We start from the raw sequence: 15,094 nt of genomic DNA on the forward strand, positions 1-15,094 counted from the left end.
TTCTAAATGGGTATAATAGGTAATCTAAATGGGTAAAATATGTACATAATAGGTACTCTAAATGGGTATAATAGATACTCTAAATGGGTATAATAGGTACTCTAAATGGATATAATAGGTATTCTAAATGGGTATAATAAGCACTTTCGGGCAATAAAGGACACGCATCAGGAGTACAATGGCATCAGAGTTGATGCAATGGCACAGAATTTACATGAAAGAATTTTATTAGAAATAAGTCATAATCAATCAAAGTTCCTCATCATATACACACAGTCCAATATTTATTTCTCAAAACAAAAGACAGCACTGTTATTAAAACAAAGTAACAGGTGATGCATTATTAATATGCATGTATGTGTGTGTGTGTGTGTCCAATCTGAGCGAAGATAACCATGGGGTGGGGTGGTGGTGTTGATTTAGTCAGATTTCATTGTGACCTTAAAATTCATGGCCTATCTTACTGATGAAAACTACAAGAATTTGTAATCCATGAATTTAAAGTGATTCACAGTAATATTAGATATCTCATCATGAAAGAAATCTTTACAAAAGACAATTTATCCTCATGAAAGTCATCATTTAAACAAAATATAAATTCATGCATTCATTATCTGTACACTTCATAAAACAATGAGAAAGTCTATGGATGTGTGCAATTCTTCATCATAAAATATATAAACATTTGACAGGAAATGGTAAAAAACAAACAATATATCCCAACCTAACAATCATAGTGTAGCAATAAAGACATGGCACCATACACATCACTAAATTTCTCATTATATACAATCTAGCAATGGTACCGTATTTACTCGCATATAAATCTGATCCAACTGCAAAATACAGACCCAGATCTGCCACTGCATAATACACCAGCAGATCTGGGTGCATGGAGTTTGTATGGAGTAGTCAGTAGAACAAAGAACATACACCCTGATCTCCTGATGCATTATGGGATGGCAGATCAGGGTCTATATTGCTTGCAGATGGACTTTTACTTGAGTGTTTAAAGTAAATAAGCCTTCCAAACAAGACCTATGCTTTATGTCCTTCTGCAACAGGTTGGCATTTATTCTGGGTAAAATTGGTGTGTTCATTAGAATTAGGAAATTATAAATATAGAAAATGTGCAAAAATTTGGTCATCTTTTATAGCAAATGTTTTACATAACATAAAATTCTGCTCTATTTAAGTTTGCAATTGTAAATTGATTCTAAATTTTGACCATTTTACTCTGAATGACCTCTGACCTTTGAAATTCTTCAATCTGTAAAGAGCAAGCTTGGTCAAAATAACAGCTGAAGTGTCAATTCACATTTACAGCCGAAGTGTCAATTCACACTTATTACAAAATGCATTTGGTTCTTAACACAATTTTTTTTCTTCCCACTTGTAAATTTAGCCAGGCTTGAAATTAGTAGTGAATTGTTTCATCATTATCATCGAAGGTAAAAATCAAATCAGTATCAGTCACAACTTTATCTTTTACGTGAAAATTAAGAGTTTTGTAAATGATACACGTGTCACTGAATTTGTCGAGTTGGCTAAATGATGTACTAATAACCATTTCTCCATGCAATACCTTCATTTCAGAATATAGCCCCCCCTTCTACTCACCACTGTCATCAATGACAGACAGACTTGCACCTTTAGATATCAGATCTTGGACGACTGGGACTAGACCTCTCTTGGATGCTATGTGCAGAGGACTGAAAATAAATTCTTGTATTCATTCCTCCCTTTATTGTCAATTACAGTTATATGTAGGTATAAAAAAAAAAACAGTGTTGTTCACTTCTAATCTGCTAAAATGTATGAAACAGGCATATAAGCTTGAGTCTGTAGTTGATAGTTCTTCAAAACAATGTATTAAAATGTGATGTTGTTGGCAATGGACGTTTTCTTCAATGATTTGGATGAGAATTCATGGAAAAAGTGACCATTCCTTTTATGGAAATGGTAGGCTTCTATGAGCTCTGTTAAGAAAATAGATGTTTAGTTGGAATAACCCCAAATTATATAAATTTAATATGTATATAGACATGAGAATAAATACATAACTTATAAAGTTTTAAATTGTTTTAAAGACAAATGGGCAATTAGTGAAATGGGCAATTAGTGACCAGCTGATTTTATTAAATGTGAAATGTATACAGAAGTCTATGTTTACTTAAATTTTGTTGTTAAGGACTTTTTCAAGGGATTTTTTCTCTATTTCTTTCTGCAAGTGATGACTTTATCGATGTAAACGATGTTGTAATATTTGTAAGCTCTTCACATGTGAAAGCAGTAATAGTTCACACCTGTGGCCTTAGTTACTTAATTCTTGATATATGAAAAGATTATTGTCGGGCAATGGTGGCTCAAAGCCTTGATAGTTGTTATGAATTTCTGGATTCAATTTTGTATAAATTGATTTCATATGAATAAATCTTATCAGTATCTTGGAGTTTACATAAAAAATTATATAATATAATGTGTTTTGTTCTATAAACTATGTCAAGATTGGTATTTGAATTATGTCCCCCTTTTACAATTATTTAAGAATATTTTTATATTATTCTAATTTACAGAATAACTTAAATAGTGAAAGTATAAATTAATATCACAAAAATAAGTTTACTAATTCATTTAAAAAGAAGAGGCATTATAAAATAAATTTTCAATACATTATGAATTATTTATAGAATATTTATTTACATGATTATTCGCATCATAATTTTTATTAAATAATTTGAGTTCTGATGAAACATTGAATGTTCTTCAATAATATATCAAGGTATAATATATTATTTTATAAATGTGCATATATATATATATATATATATATATATATATATATATATATATATATATATATATATATATATATATATATATATATAATGCTATGCTATGGAAAAAAGTAGTAGGATCTTTAAGTAGGCAAAACAAAATCGGACAGCCTAATGAACTGGTTCCTCATGTAACTCCATAATCTAAATTTGTCTTCATTATATATCATAAGTTTAACATCATTGTTCTGTGTAATTTTTAACAGTTCCAGTATGAACTTTATGGCAACATTGAAACAGCAGACCACTGTAGAGGCCACAGACCATACTGGATGAACCACAATTCTGTCTACCATGGTGACTTCATAGCCCTGTCTAGCAACATGAATTTTTAAATAAACTAGCCATATCTTTAAAACTGCTGAGTGGATTTCAGTAAAAGTTTTGGTATATATGTCCATTTACTTCCCACATTCATTGGTAACATATTAATTTTAATATGAAAATAATAATTTGCTTTCCTTTAATGAAATATATGATCATATTAAATGATTAATCAAATGATCTGTCATCATCATTTGGTAATTCAAACTCTTAAGTGGCAACATTACAGATTAACAGAAATTGAAAGCTATGCAACAACAACAAAAGATAATATTCAAAAATAAAATCGCTTTTATACCCAAGTTGGCAAAAATGAGACACAAAAATAAATTTATCCAAATTTGGGTCTTATTAGCAGGACTTATTTTTTTGAAGAAAAAAAAGCAACATACAAATCTATGGTAGATGTCTATCTCTCTGCCTGTTTTACTTACGTTCGTAACTCGTGATTAGCTACATTAATTGTTTTGGAATCATTGATTTTATCAAGCAGTAATAAGGCCATATTTTCATGCTCCTGCAATGAGAGAAGAAAATAGTATGTAAGTTCAAATACATTTCATCAAGTTAATTTGTCAAATTATGATGGTCTGCAATTGCAAGTACAACATGAATGTAATGAAAAATCAAAGTCACCATAATAATGTAGTTACATATCTTTCTGAGGATTCAAATGCAATTAAGAATTGCTCTTACAAATTCTATTTTATTTTTCTAAATTTTGTTTCTCTTTTATAATATATTTAACACAGTACTACAATATTAAATGACATACAAGAATAAATTACTGAAGAGCAAATTTTTCTAGTAAACAGTGCATCTCTGATATTGCTTACCTGAACACATTAAAATCAGGGGACATAAGCCTGCTACTGCCTGAATCCAGCCCAACTAAAAGATGAAAAGTTATCTTTTATGTCTATATATTATAGACAAAGGGGAATAACACTTGCCCATTACCTTCTCTAGCCACCAATAGGTGTCACTAGTTTTTAAGCTGAGCAAACTACCAATGATAATGCTTGCGTAGCAGGGTGGAAGGGAGGGTCTTTAATGTGATCAGGTGTATATTATCGGAGAGACCTCATTTACACAAAAATTTACTTTCGCCTTCAAGTACGTTCCCCGATCACATTAACGTTAGTAAAATAGGTTCCAGGAGGAGGGAATGCTGAACATATACCTTGTGTATTCTAGGAAAGAAAGACTGGGTTCCCTCTGTCAGCTAAGCCTGTTCTTGTACTTAAAGCAACACGTCCAATGGTCATGAGAACCGTGACTACTCGATCAGGTTAGGAAGACAATCATTGTATACTTTCAAAATTCACTGGCAAATCTATTGACGATAAGAGGCTGTTTTGGTTTAACTGAATACAGTGGTCACCTGGGCTTTAGCCAAAGGACCCAACAGATTAAAGTTTTGTCTCTGCAATACAAAATCCCTGAGATAAAAATGAGAGAATGTTGAATATGCATGCGAGACATCAGCTTCTATCATGTCCCAAATTGAAACACTGCATTGAAAGGGAGGCTTGCAGATACTGCTCTCATTTTACGAGTTGAAATCCTCATAAAGCGACTGTGATCTTTTGAGGTATTAGTGTACACTGATTGTTTAACCCAGTTGTAACAGGAAGATCAGGTGTAGGAGGCAACACCTGATTTCCTGCCTTTATGGGAAGAAAGAGTTGTTTGTGGTTGCCATGACTTGTCTCGGTGTACTTCAAGTAGTGCATGAGGGCATGAACAGGATCCTGCATGACTGCTGCTCTCTCTATCAGCGAGGTGAAGTATACGACAACACTGATTGCTCAATGATGGTAGTTAGTTCTTGCCTACAAAACTTGGTTGTCATGACGATCACCAAACCACATGATCTGCACTGAAGATAACTTGGGTCAACTCAAAGGACATGCAACTCACTCACCCTGTATACCAAAATTAAAGCCATCTGGAAACTGATTTTGTACGATAACGACTTCAGTGAGGTCCAGGCTAATGGCTCAAATTTTTCTGAACCATGTCATGGCAAGAACCAGGATGGATTTCATTCTGAAAATAGGGTTGGGGTTTTCGTCCATTAAAATAAAAATACAAATTGGATAGTATATAGTAGGTCTGAAAAATCATTATCACGACCAATATCCCTTGTGCCATGATGACTGAATGTGTCAGATATAATGAGGCGGTAGCCTTTGATAGCAACTGGTGCCCACCTTTTCTCCTTGTAGAACCAGAGAAAAAAGTTAGCTACTTGAGGGATTAAGGCATTCAATGCAACAATGTTACAGACTCCACACCAGTCCCTTAAAACACTCCACATTCCCACAAAAGAGTGGAGGACCTTGTTGTTCTCTAGATTCTCTCCACAAGAGACGGTCTCAAATCTTTCTCTCGAACGCCAACCAGCATGCAGCAGGTCAGGTGATTTGGTGCCCTCCGATCCTTGAGGATGCAAGTCACCATTATAGAACTGTCTGACATAACAAGGATTGACATCTCATAAAGTAGGCCCATCTAGAATGGAAAGGCATTTCAAGATTGGTGTGATAAGGCAGTTCCCCATGTCCCCATCTTCCCCTGACCTTATCAAAGTCTAGCACCAAGTGGATTCCCCGAACCATATACAATGGAGTCCACCCATAGAGAAATTTCACATGGATTACATCTGGAATACATCAGGAATCCGTATGGAAGAGATATAGACTGAAAAACTTATGGAATCAGACAATTTATTCCATATCAATTCCATAAGTACTTCACCGCAAGTGAAAATTCCATATGGAAAAAAGTTGCAACTTTAATCCATAAGCACTTTTTTCCATATGGAAAGCAGGTTCATGCATTATAGCATCATGGAAAATACTCTCTGAAGAATTAATAACCTAAACTGATTCCAACAGAAATATTGGTGGGAGTTAGAGTACATGTATATGTCAGTGTAGCTGATGTGGAAGGATGAATATATATATACTCATATAAATATGAAAAAAAGACATGCATGCCAGTTTTCTTTAATTTATTTCCACAGATGTTTATAAACAGTCAAAGACATGACCAAAAAAGAAGAGAAAATGTAAACATAGTCAGAATATTAATATCTGGTAGTACAAACAGAGGAATCTTTGAAAATTTGGTGCTAGGTGGATTTTGGGCTTGATCTGATGTTTAATCTGAAAAATATTTTTTTGCTTCCTATTAAAATATGCTCTATAAAAATCATACCCTAGTGAAAATGTGACTGAAATTTCCGCAAAATCACAGTGAACACTTTTTGACATTCACTCAAATGTCATTTTTTTTACTTAAAATTATGGTATTTTAGGAGATTTTACAATTATTTTTGAAATTTTGTGATCGAAATATCACTGATTCTGCCAACATTTCTGCAAATAGAGCGATATTTTGTGATTGTAATATCACTGACATTTCAATAACAAATACCAATAAGATATAATAAAATTTATTTTTTGTTTCTTGTAAAAATTTGAGTGATTTTCAGCTACATTTATATTTCCTGTTTCTGATAGCTGTAATTTTATTGTTCATTTTGGGCACAATAACTTCTTTCCACATCTTTCCTTGTTATATTTCTTGTTCAAATTTTTGTTGTTGTTGTATTTTTGTTTAACTTCAATTGGATTTAACTGCCCTCAAAAAAGTCTTTTTGTTTTCCATTTCAAAAAAGAATTTCGCTTTTCTCCTGACCCAAATCTGATTTTCCTTATATGGACACTTTTTTAATATTGAATCCGAATTTGTTTATATAAATGCTCTATCTGGTCCATTCCTTAACGAGCTTTCTAATAAGTATTTGTTCCGTTTATTATTTAACAGATGATCGCTGTAAAGAGCTTTCTGATTAAGCAAAATTTTGTACATGCCCAATGAATCGTCGTGTAACGGAAACTGATGGGAATGAGCATGCTTGCTAAACAGGGCAATTAGAATTTTCGAGCGGAATACGAGTTTCAATAACCATTTTTGAAAAATGTGCGGCAATGAGAATAGCTTGAATGCAGAGTCGATGAGAATGTAATTGGTCAATCTGTATGAAAACTGAATGCCAGGACTAGCATTTTGTTTTTTGTACCAAAAAGAGCTTTACGGTAGCGACTAACGAGCTAAATGTGACAAGGAATTGAACCAGGATGATTCTGAAGTGATATAACTCCAAACTGTTTAACTTCCAGAATTTAAGTAGGGACAATGTATAGATCAATGGTGGGGAATTGTTGCCAGATACCCGTGTCTATCAAAGATAGTTATATCTTTGCAGAGTTTTCTTGGCCAACAAGTAGAATCATCCTTCAATATCATGAGTGGTATTATTGAGTATAATATCAAAATATTCTAGATGTGTTTGAATTCAGCGTAAAATAATAGTAATTATATCATGATGAACCTTTGTCACGGCTGCTTATGGGACAAGGACTAATTCAAGAGATCACAACAGCATCATAGTTTGTACATTAATAAAAAATCAAGTCTGCAGTACAACATTGACATATTAAAGGCAGGCTCCTAGCATTTCTTCTTTTCATAATGTCTTAAATGGTTGTTTTTCTGTAATTTTACATCATTTTCACAGTTGAATTTTTCAATGCAGGATATTTTTTATTTTATATATGTTTATGTGTCCACAGATGCCTGTGCATATGTTCCAGGCTTGATACTTTGATTTTTAAAATCACTTATTTAGTGTCAAGCCAGATTCTTCACATCATGTTGTATATACTGTATATATTGTACATAGCAGATTGGTGTCAGGATAATGTGACTGGGTGGGACATCATGCTACATGTCTGCAGCATGATGCCCCAGTGCTTGACATCACTATAAACTGCCACACTGCAGACATCGTAGCGATATGACTGAAACATTGTTAAAGCTACGATATAAATCCAAATCACACATCACACGTACATAGCAGATAGAAGGCCTCAAGGTAGATTCGTTCTGTAACTAATTGAGTTATCTTCTCTAAATAAAGTTTTTATTATTATTATTATTTTTACCTATGTGGTCAGACTTACATCCCAATTATTATTATTATTAACTCCCATATCTCTTACCTTGGATGCCATATAATTACAACATTTGTATATTTTTGTTCATGTACACTGAAATGTCACCGAGGTTAATCAAGTACTGTTTAATTCATATCCATTATTTATTTGAAACCTTTTGAAATGTCTGAAACAGTACTGAAGCTTCAGTAAGATACATTATAATGATCAAAATTTTAGTCAAATCTCACAAAAGTTTGAGTAAACTCTCACAAAACTTTCAATGAAATGTTAGAGATCTTGCCAAAACTTAAGTGAAAGTTTTGGCCAAATTTTTTGTGAAAAATCAAAACTATTTAAATGAAATTTTAGTGAGATATCACCACAATTTCAAGGAAAGATTTTGGTTGAAATATTTGTGAAATCTCACCAAACTTTCAGGGAAATGAAAAAGACTTAAGTGATGCCATCGTGGATTAGGTTTTGTATGCAAGAAAGAAAATGAGGACAAGAAAAACCTAAATCTTCTTTGATAATGTCTGTCAAAATAAAATGTATGATCCATTTTAAAAATTACTGTGAAGGTTTATCATTGATTCCCAATAATGTTTAAAAATCATTAGGCAGCTTAATACAAATATGAAGCTGATTTTTTTATGGTTTAGGCAGAAAGAGCTTAAAAAACCATCTGTAACCAGTCTTAAGTCTGCCTGGAAAATTTCGTACCAAATGGAACATTACCAAATTCCTTATGAACTATTTACAAATTCCATATGGACAATTTACAAATTCCATATGGACTATTCACAAATTCCACATGGACTATTCACAAATTCAACATGGACTATTGCCAAATTCCATATGGATTATTCACAAATTCCATATGGATTACTGCCAAATTCCATATGGAATTTTAATTTTATTCCATATGGACAATATACATATCCTACTGACTAATTTGCATATTCCATGGGATTTTCCATAAGAAGTATGTAAGGAATCCATAACATTTCCATACGGATACACTGAAATCCATAAGAGTGGTTCAACTATAGAATAAAAATGTTCATATGGATATTTCTGTAAAAGTACGCATGGATTCCATATCCAATCCATGTGGAAAATTTTGTATGGGTAATAATACATACTTAGAGAAGAAGAAATTGGAGGGAGTTGGATAAATTTAATTTGAGGCCTTTCAGAAATGTCTTGTATCACCCATTTGTTTAACAGAAATAGGCTGATCCACCATGATCAGAACTGCTGGAGTCTCCCCCAACACACTCGGGTTGAATGTCTGCTTTTCTTTCATACTAATGTAACCAACTGGTTTGCTGACGTATGGTTAGTGGTCATGCAGTAATGTGGTCTAGTTGGTGCTGGTAATGGCCATGCTTATGGCATGGTTCAATGTAAAGATCTATAATTAAACTTATCATCATGCATTTGTTCAGCCTTATTCCCAGGAACACAGATCTATCACTAAGATCCACATAAGATGTTGGCCTGCAATTACAGCCGTAGCATGTAAGGACGGCCAGATCTGTCATAAAGATTAATTGCAGAAGGATGCTGGCCTGCAATTACAGCCACAGCATGTAAGGATGGCCAGATTTATCATAAAGATTAATTGTAGAAGGATGTTGGCCTGCAATTACAGCCACAGAATGTAAGGATGGCCAGATCTATCATAAAGATTAATTGTAGAAGGATGTTGGCCTGCAATTACAGCCACAGAATGTAAGGATGGCTGGCCAGATCTATCATAAAGATTAATTGTAGAAAGATGTTGGCCTGCAATTACAGCCACAGCATGTAAGGATGGCCAGATCTATCATAAAGATTAATTGTAGAAGGATGTTGGCCTGCAATAATTACAGCCACAGAATGTAAGGATGGCCAGAGCTATCATAAAGATTAATTGTAGAAGGATGTTGGCCTGCAATTACAGCCACAGCATGTAAGGATGGCCAGATCTATCATAAGATTAATTGTAGAAGGATGTTGGCCTGCAATTACAGCCACATCATGTAAGGATGGCCAGATCTATCATAAAGATTAATTGTAGAAAGATGTTGGCCTGCAATTACAGCCACAGCATGTAAGGATGGCCAGATCTATCATAAAGATTAATTGTAGAAAGATGTTGGCCTGCAATTACAGCCACAGCATGTAAGGATGGCCAGATCTATCATAAAGATTAATTGTAGAAGGATGTTGGCCTGCAATTACAGTCACAGCATGTAAGGATGGCCAGATCTATCATAACGATTAATTGCAGAAGGATGTTGGCCTGCAATTACAGCCACAGCATGTAAGGATGGCCAGATCTATCATAACGATTAATTGTAGAAGGATGTTGGCCTGCAATTACAGCCACAGCATGTAAGGATGGCCAGATCTATCATAAAGATTAATTGTAGAAAGATGTTGGCCTGCAATTACAGCCACAGCATGTAAGGATGGCCAGATCTATCATAAAGATTAATTGTAGAAAGATGTTGGCCTGCAATTATAGCCATATCATGTAAGGATGGCCAGATCTATCATAAAGATTAATTGTAGAAGGATGCTGGCCTGCAATTACAGCCACAGCATGTAAGGATGGCCAGAGCTATCATAAAGATTAATTGTAGAAGGATGCTGGCCTGCAATTACAGCCACAGAATGTAAGGATGGCCAGATCTATCATAAAGATTAATTGTAGAAGGATGTTGGCCTGCAATTACAGCCACAGCATGTAAGGATGGCCAGATCTATCATAAAGATTAATTGTAGAAGGATGTTGGCCTGCAATTACAGCCACAGCATGTAAGGATGGCCAGAGCTATCATAAAGATTAATTGTAGAAGGATGTTGGCCTGCAATTACAGCCACAGAATGTAAGGATGGCCAGAGCTATCATAAGATTAATTGTAGAAAGATGTTGGCCTGCAATTACAGCCACAGCATGTAAGGATGGCCAGATCTATCATAAAGATTAATTGTAGAAGGATGTTGGCCTGCAATTACAGCCACATCATGTAAGGATGGCCAGATCTATCATAAAGATTAATTGTAGAAAGATGTTGGCCTGCAATTACAGCCACAGCATGTAAGGATGGCCAGATCTATCATAAAGATTAATTGTAGAAGGATGTTGGCCTGCAATTACAGCCACAGCATGTAAGGATGGCCAGATCTATCATAACGATTAATTGTAGAAGGATGTTGGCCTGCAATTACAGCCACAGCATGTAAGGATGGCCAGATCTATCATAAAGATTAATTGTAGAAGGATGTTGGCCTGCAATTACAGCCACAGCATGTAAGGATGGCCAGATCTATCATAAAGATTAATTGTAGAAAGATGTTGGCCTGCAATTACAGCCACAGCATGTAAGGATGGCCAGATCTATCATAAAGATTAATTGTAGAAGGATGCTGGCCTGCAATTACAGCCACAGCATGTAAGGATGGCCAGATCTATCATAAAGATTAATTGTAGAAGGATGTTGGCCTGCAATTACAGCCACAGCATGTAAGGATGGCCAGATCTATCATAAAGATTAATTGTAGAAGGATGTTGGCCTGCAATTACAGCCACAGCATGTAAGGATGGCCAGATCTATCATAAAGATTAACTGTAGAAGGATGTTGGCCTGCAATTACAGCCACAGAATGTAAGGATGGCCAGATCTATCATAAAGATTAATTGTAGAAGGATGTTGGCCTGCAATTACAGCCACAGAATGTAAGGATGGCTGATCAGATCTATCATAAAGATTAATTGTAGAAAGATGTTGGCCTGCAATTACAGCCACAGCATGTAAGGATGGCCAGATCTATCATAAAGATTAATTGTAGAAGGATGTTGGCCTGCAATTACAGCCACAGCATGTAAGGATGGCCAGAGCTATCATAAAGATTAATTGTAGAAAGATGTTGGCCTGCAATTACAGCCACAGCATGTAAGGATGGCCAGATCTATCATAAAGATTAATTGTAGAAGGATGTTGGCCTGCAATTACAGCCACAGCATGTAAGGATGGCCAGATCTATCATAAAGATTAATTGTAGAAGGATGTTGGCCTGCAATTACAGCCACAGCATGTAAGGATGGCCAGATCTATCATAACGATTAATTGTAGAAGGATGTTGGCCTGCAATTACAGCCACAGCATGTAAGGATGGCCAGATCTATCATAACGATTAACTGTAGAAGGATGTTGGCCTGCAATTACAGCCACAGCATGTAAGGATGGCCAGATCTATCATAAAGATTAATTCTAGAAAGATGTTGGCCTGCAATTACAGCCACAGCATGTAAGGATGGCCAGATCTATCATAAAGATTAATTGTAGAAGGATGTTGGCCTGCAATTACAGCCATATCATGTAAGGATGGCCAGATCTATCATAAAGATTAATTGTAGAAGGATGTTGGCCTGCAATTACAGCCACAGCATGTAAGGATGGCCAGATCTATCATAAAGATTAATTGTAGAAGGATGTTGGCCTGCAATTACAGCCACAGCATGTAAGGATGGCCAGAGCTATCATAACGATTAATTGTAGAAGGATGTTGGCCTGCAATTACAGCCACAGCATGTAAGGATGGCCAGATCTATCATAACGATTAATTGTAGAAGGATGTTGGCCTGCAATTACAGCCACAGCATGTAAGGATGGCCAGATCTATCATAAAGATTAATTGTAGAAAGATGTTGCCTGCAATTACAGCCACAGCATGTAAGGATGGCCAGATCTATCATAAAGATTAATTGTAGAAAGATGTTGGCCTGCAATTACAGCCACAGCATGTAAGGATGGCCAGATCTATCATAAAGATTAATTGTAGAAGGATGTTGGCCTGCAATTACAGCCACAGCATGTAAGGATGGCCAGATCTATCATAAAGATTAATTGTAGAAAGAAGTTGGCCTGCAATTACAGCGATATAATAGTACAGGATAGATCCATTAAAAAGCCCATGTGGTCAGACTTACATCCCAAAGAACATGCTTGGGGAGACTTAAACCACCTGGGCTGCCTAAAAATGTGGGTACAATTCCCCACTGTATCATAATTACTTGTGCCTTGGTTAACTTTTGCAAAATAGTCCATATACTCTTGGATCAAATGGCACATTTTGTATATGCAAGGCATGACTTGTGTGTGTCTTCCTTGGCTTTGAACTTGTTGCATTTATCACACTTTGTCAACAGGTTTCATTGAAACGTGAAGGTAAAACAATAGAAAAATATAAATTAGTAATGCAGCTTGTTAATCAGTGATTACTATGTAAATGAGCAAAAGGCGGCATGCACCAGTCTAAAAAGGTAAAAACATTCATAAAATATATAAAATAATAAATTTACCAACTGTTCAAGAAATGATCCTCAATCTAAATAAATCCGAAATCCTGTATGTTGTTGTACAGAAGCTAATTTTGAAAACAGGTGACATCTAGTGGTGGCAAAGGAGGTAATGGGTAAGAGTTATTGCCCTTTACATACTATAGACTTGAAAATGAATTCCTTAAGTTGAACTAGATTTGATAGGTAACAAGCTGATGTTAAAATGATCGGGGCAATGTATTCAAAGGAGAAATTGTATTCTATTAGTGCTAGTTTCTGTGCAATTAAATATGATTTATTATAACATGATACCCTCACTTTGAATTGATTCAAGTGAAAGTGATTCTAGATAGGTAGGTATGTAGGTAAGTCAGAAGGTATATGAACTGGTGGGTAAAGATGGTAGCAGTCAGACTGATTGATACATAGGCAAATTGATTGATTGACAGTTTGGATTGGTTTGGTACTTTCTGGCACAGCAACACAAGTAGGTTATTTAGTGCCGAGGCAATTGGAGTAAAGTGTCTTGCCCAAGGACACACCATGACAGCTGACTCGGCTGATGCATTGGTAGGATTCAATCCTGCACCCTTTTAGTCATAAGTGTGGCATACTAACCACAGTTCCAAGATAGAAAGATAGACAGAAAGACATACAGAGATTGGTAGAGACATTCTAACTTACATTCATACAAGCATAGTGCAGGGCTGTGTTGCCTTCATCATCTATGCAACCGAGATCAACATTATGTTCCAAAAGCAGTCCTAGATTTAAAAAATGGAGAAACAAGCCTGAATATGTTTTAAAGCTCAGATGTGAAATGAATACTTTAAAATGGTTTATTACACACACACACACACACACACACACAGACACACAATGTATGTGCACCATCCTATTAAATGAAATGGATACATTATTGTCTAGAACTTACACTTCAGGTAAATATTTTAATCTGATATTTTCAAAATATCTTTACATTAAATGAAAATATTATTGCCGTACAGTTACCAAAACAATGACAAAATAAGCTACAGACTGAAGGTAACTTTCTGAACATTCATAAGATGACAAACACAACAGCTGACAAGCATGGCTCATAAGATGACAAACACAACAGCTGACAAGCATGCTTCATAAGATGACAAACATGGTTCATAAAATGACAAACACAACAGCTGACAAGCATGGTCCATAAGATGACAAACACAACAGCTGACAAGCATGGTTCATAAGATGACAAACACAACAGCTGACAAGCATGGCTCATAAGATGACAAACACAACAGTGACAAGCATGGCTCATAAGATGACAAACAACAGCTGACAAGCATGGTTCATAAGATGACAAACATGGTTCATAAGATAACAAACAACAGCTGACAAGCATGGTTCATAAGATGACAAACACAACAGCTGACAAGCATGGTTCATAAGATGACAAACAGCTGACAAGCATGGTTCATAAGATGACAAACACAACAGCTGAAAGCATGGTTCATGAATTCCATCTTAAATTCACTTGAAACAGTCAGGTGAGCTACCACATTCCTCACTTCATATATAATCAAAAAAATAACCTTCTA

General features: G+C 35.2%; 1 protein-coding gene across 2 annotated transcripts in view; it reads right to left on the reverse strand.

Moving 5' to 3' along the window:
• The window catches only part of LOC149781031 (uncharacterized), a 146,496-nt gene that overhangs the window by 10,742 nt on the left and 120,660 nt on the right, over nucleotides 1–15,094 (reverse strand). For both annotated transcript variants that reach the window (XM_089938166.1, XM_089938165.1), the window contains exons 24-26: nucleotides 14,193–14,272; nucleotides 3,596–3,678; nucleotides 1,621–1,712 (exon numbers count right to left, since the gene is read on the reverse strand). In XM_089938166.1, coding sequence (XP_089794292.1) covers nucleotides 1,621–1,712; nucleotides 3,596–3,678; nucleotides 14,193–14,272 — 255 coding nt within the window. The remainder of the gene's footprint in view (nucleotides 1–1,620; nucleotides 1,713–3,595; nucleotides 3,679–14,192; nucleotides 14,273–15,094) is intronic.

This window comes from Sinohyriopsis cumingii, chromosome 16 (genome assembly GCF_028554795.1).
Source record: "Sinohyriopsis cumingii isolate HCF-2022 chromosome 16, ASM2855479v2, whole genome shotgun sequence".
Taxonomy (NCBI): Eukaryota; Metazoa; Mollusca; class Bivalvia; order Unionida; family Unionidae; genus Sinohyriopsis; species Sinohyriopsis cumingii.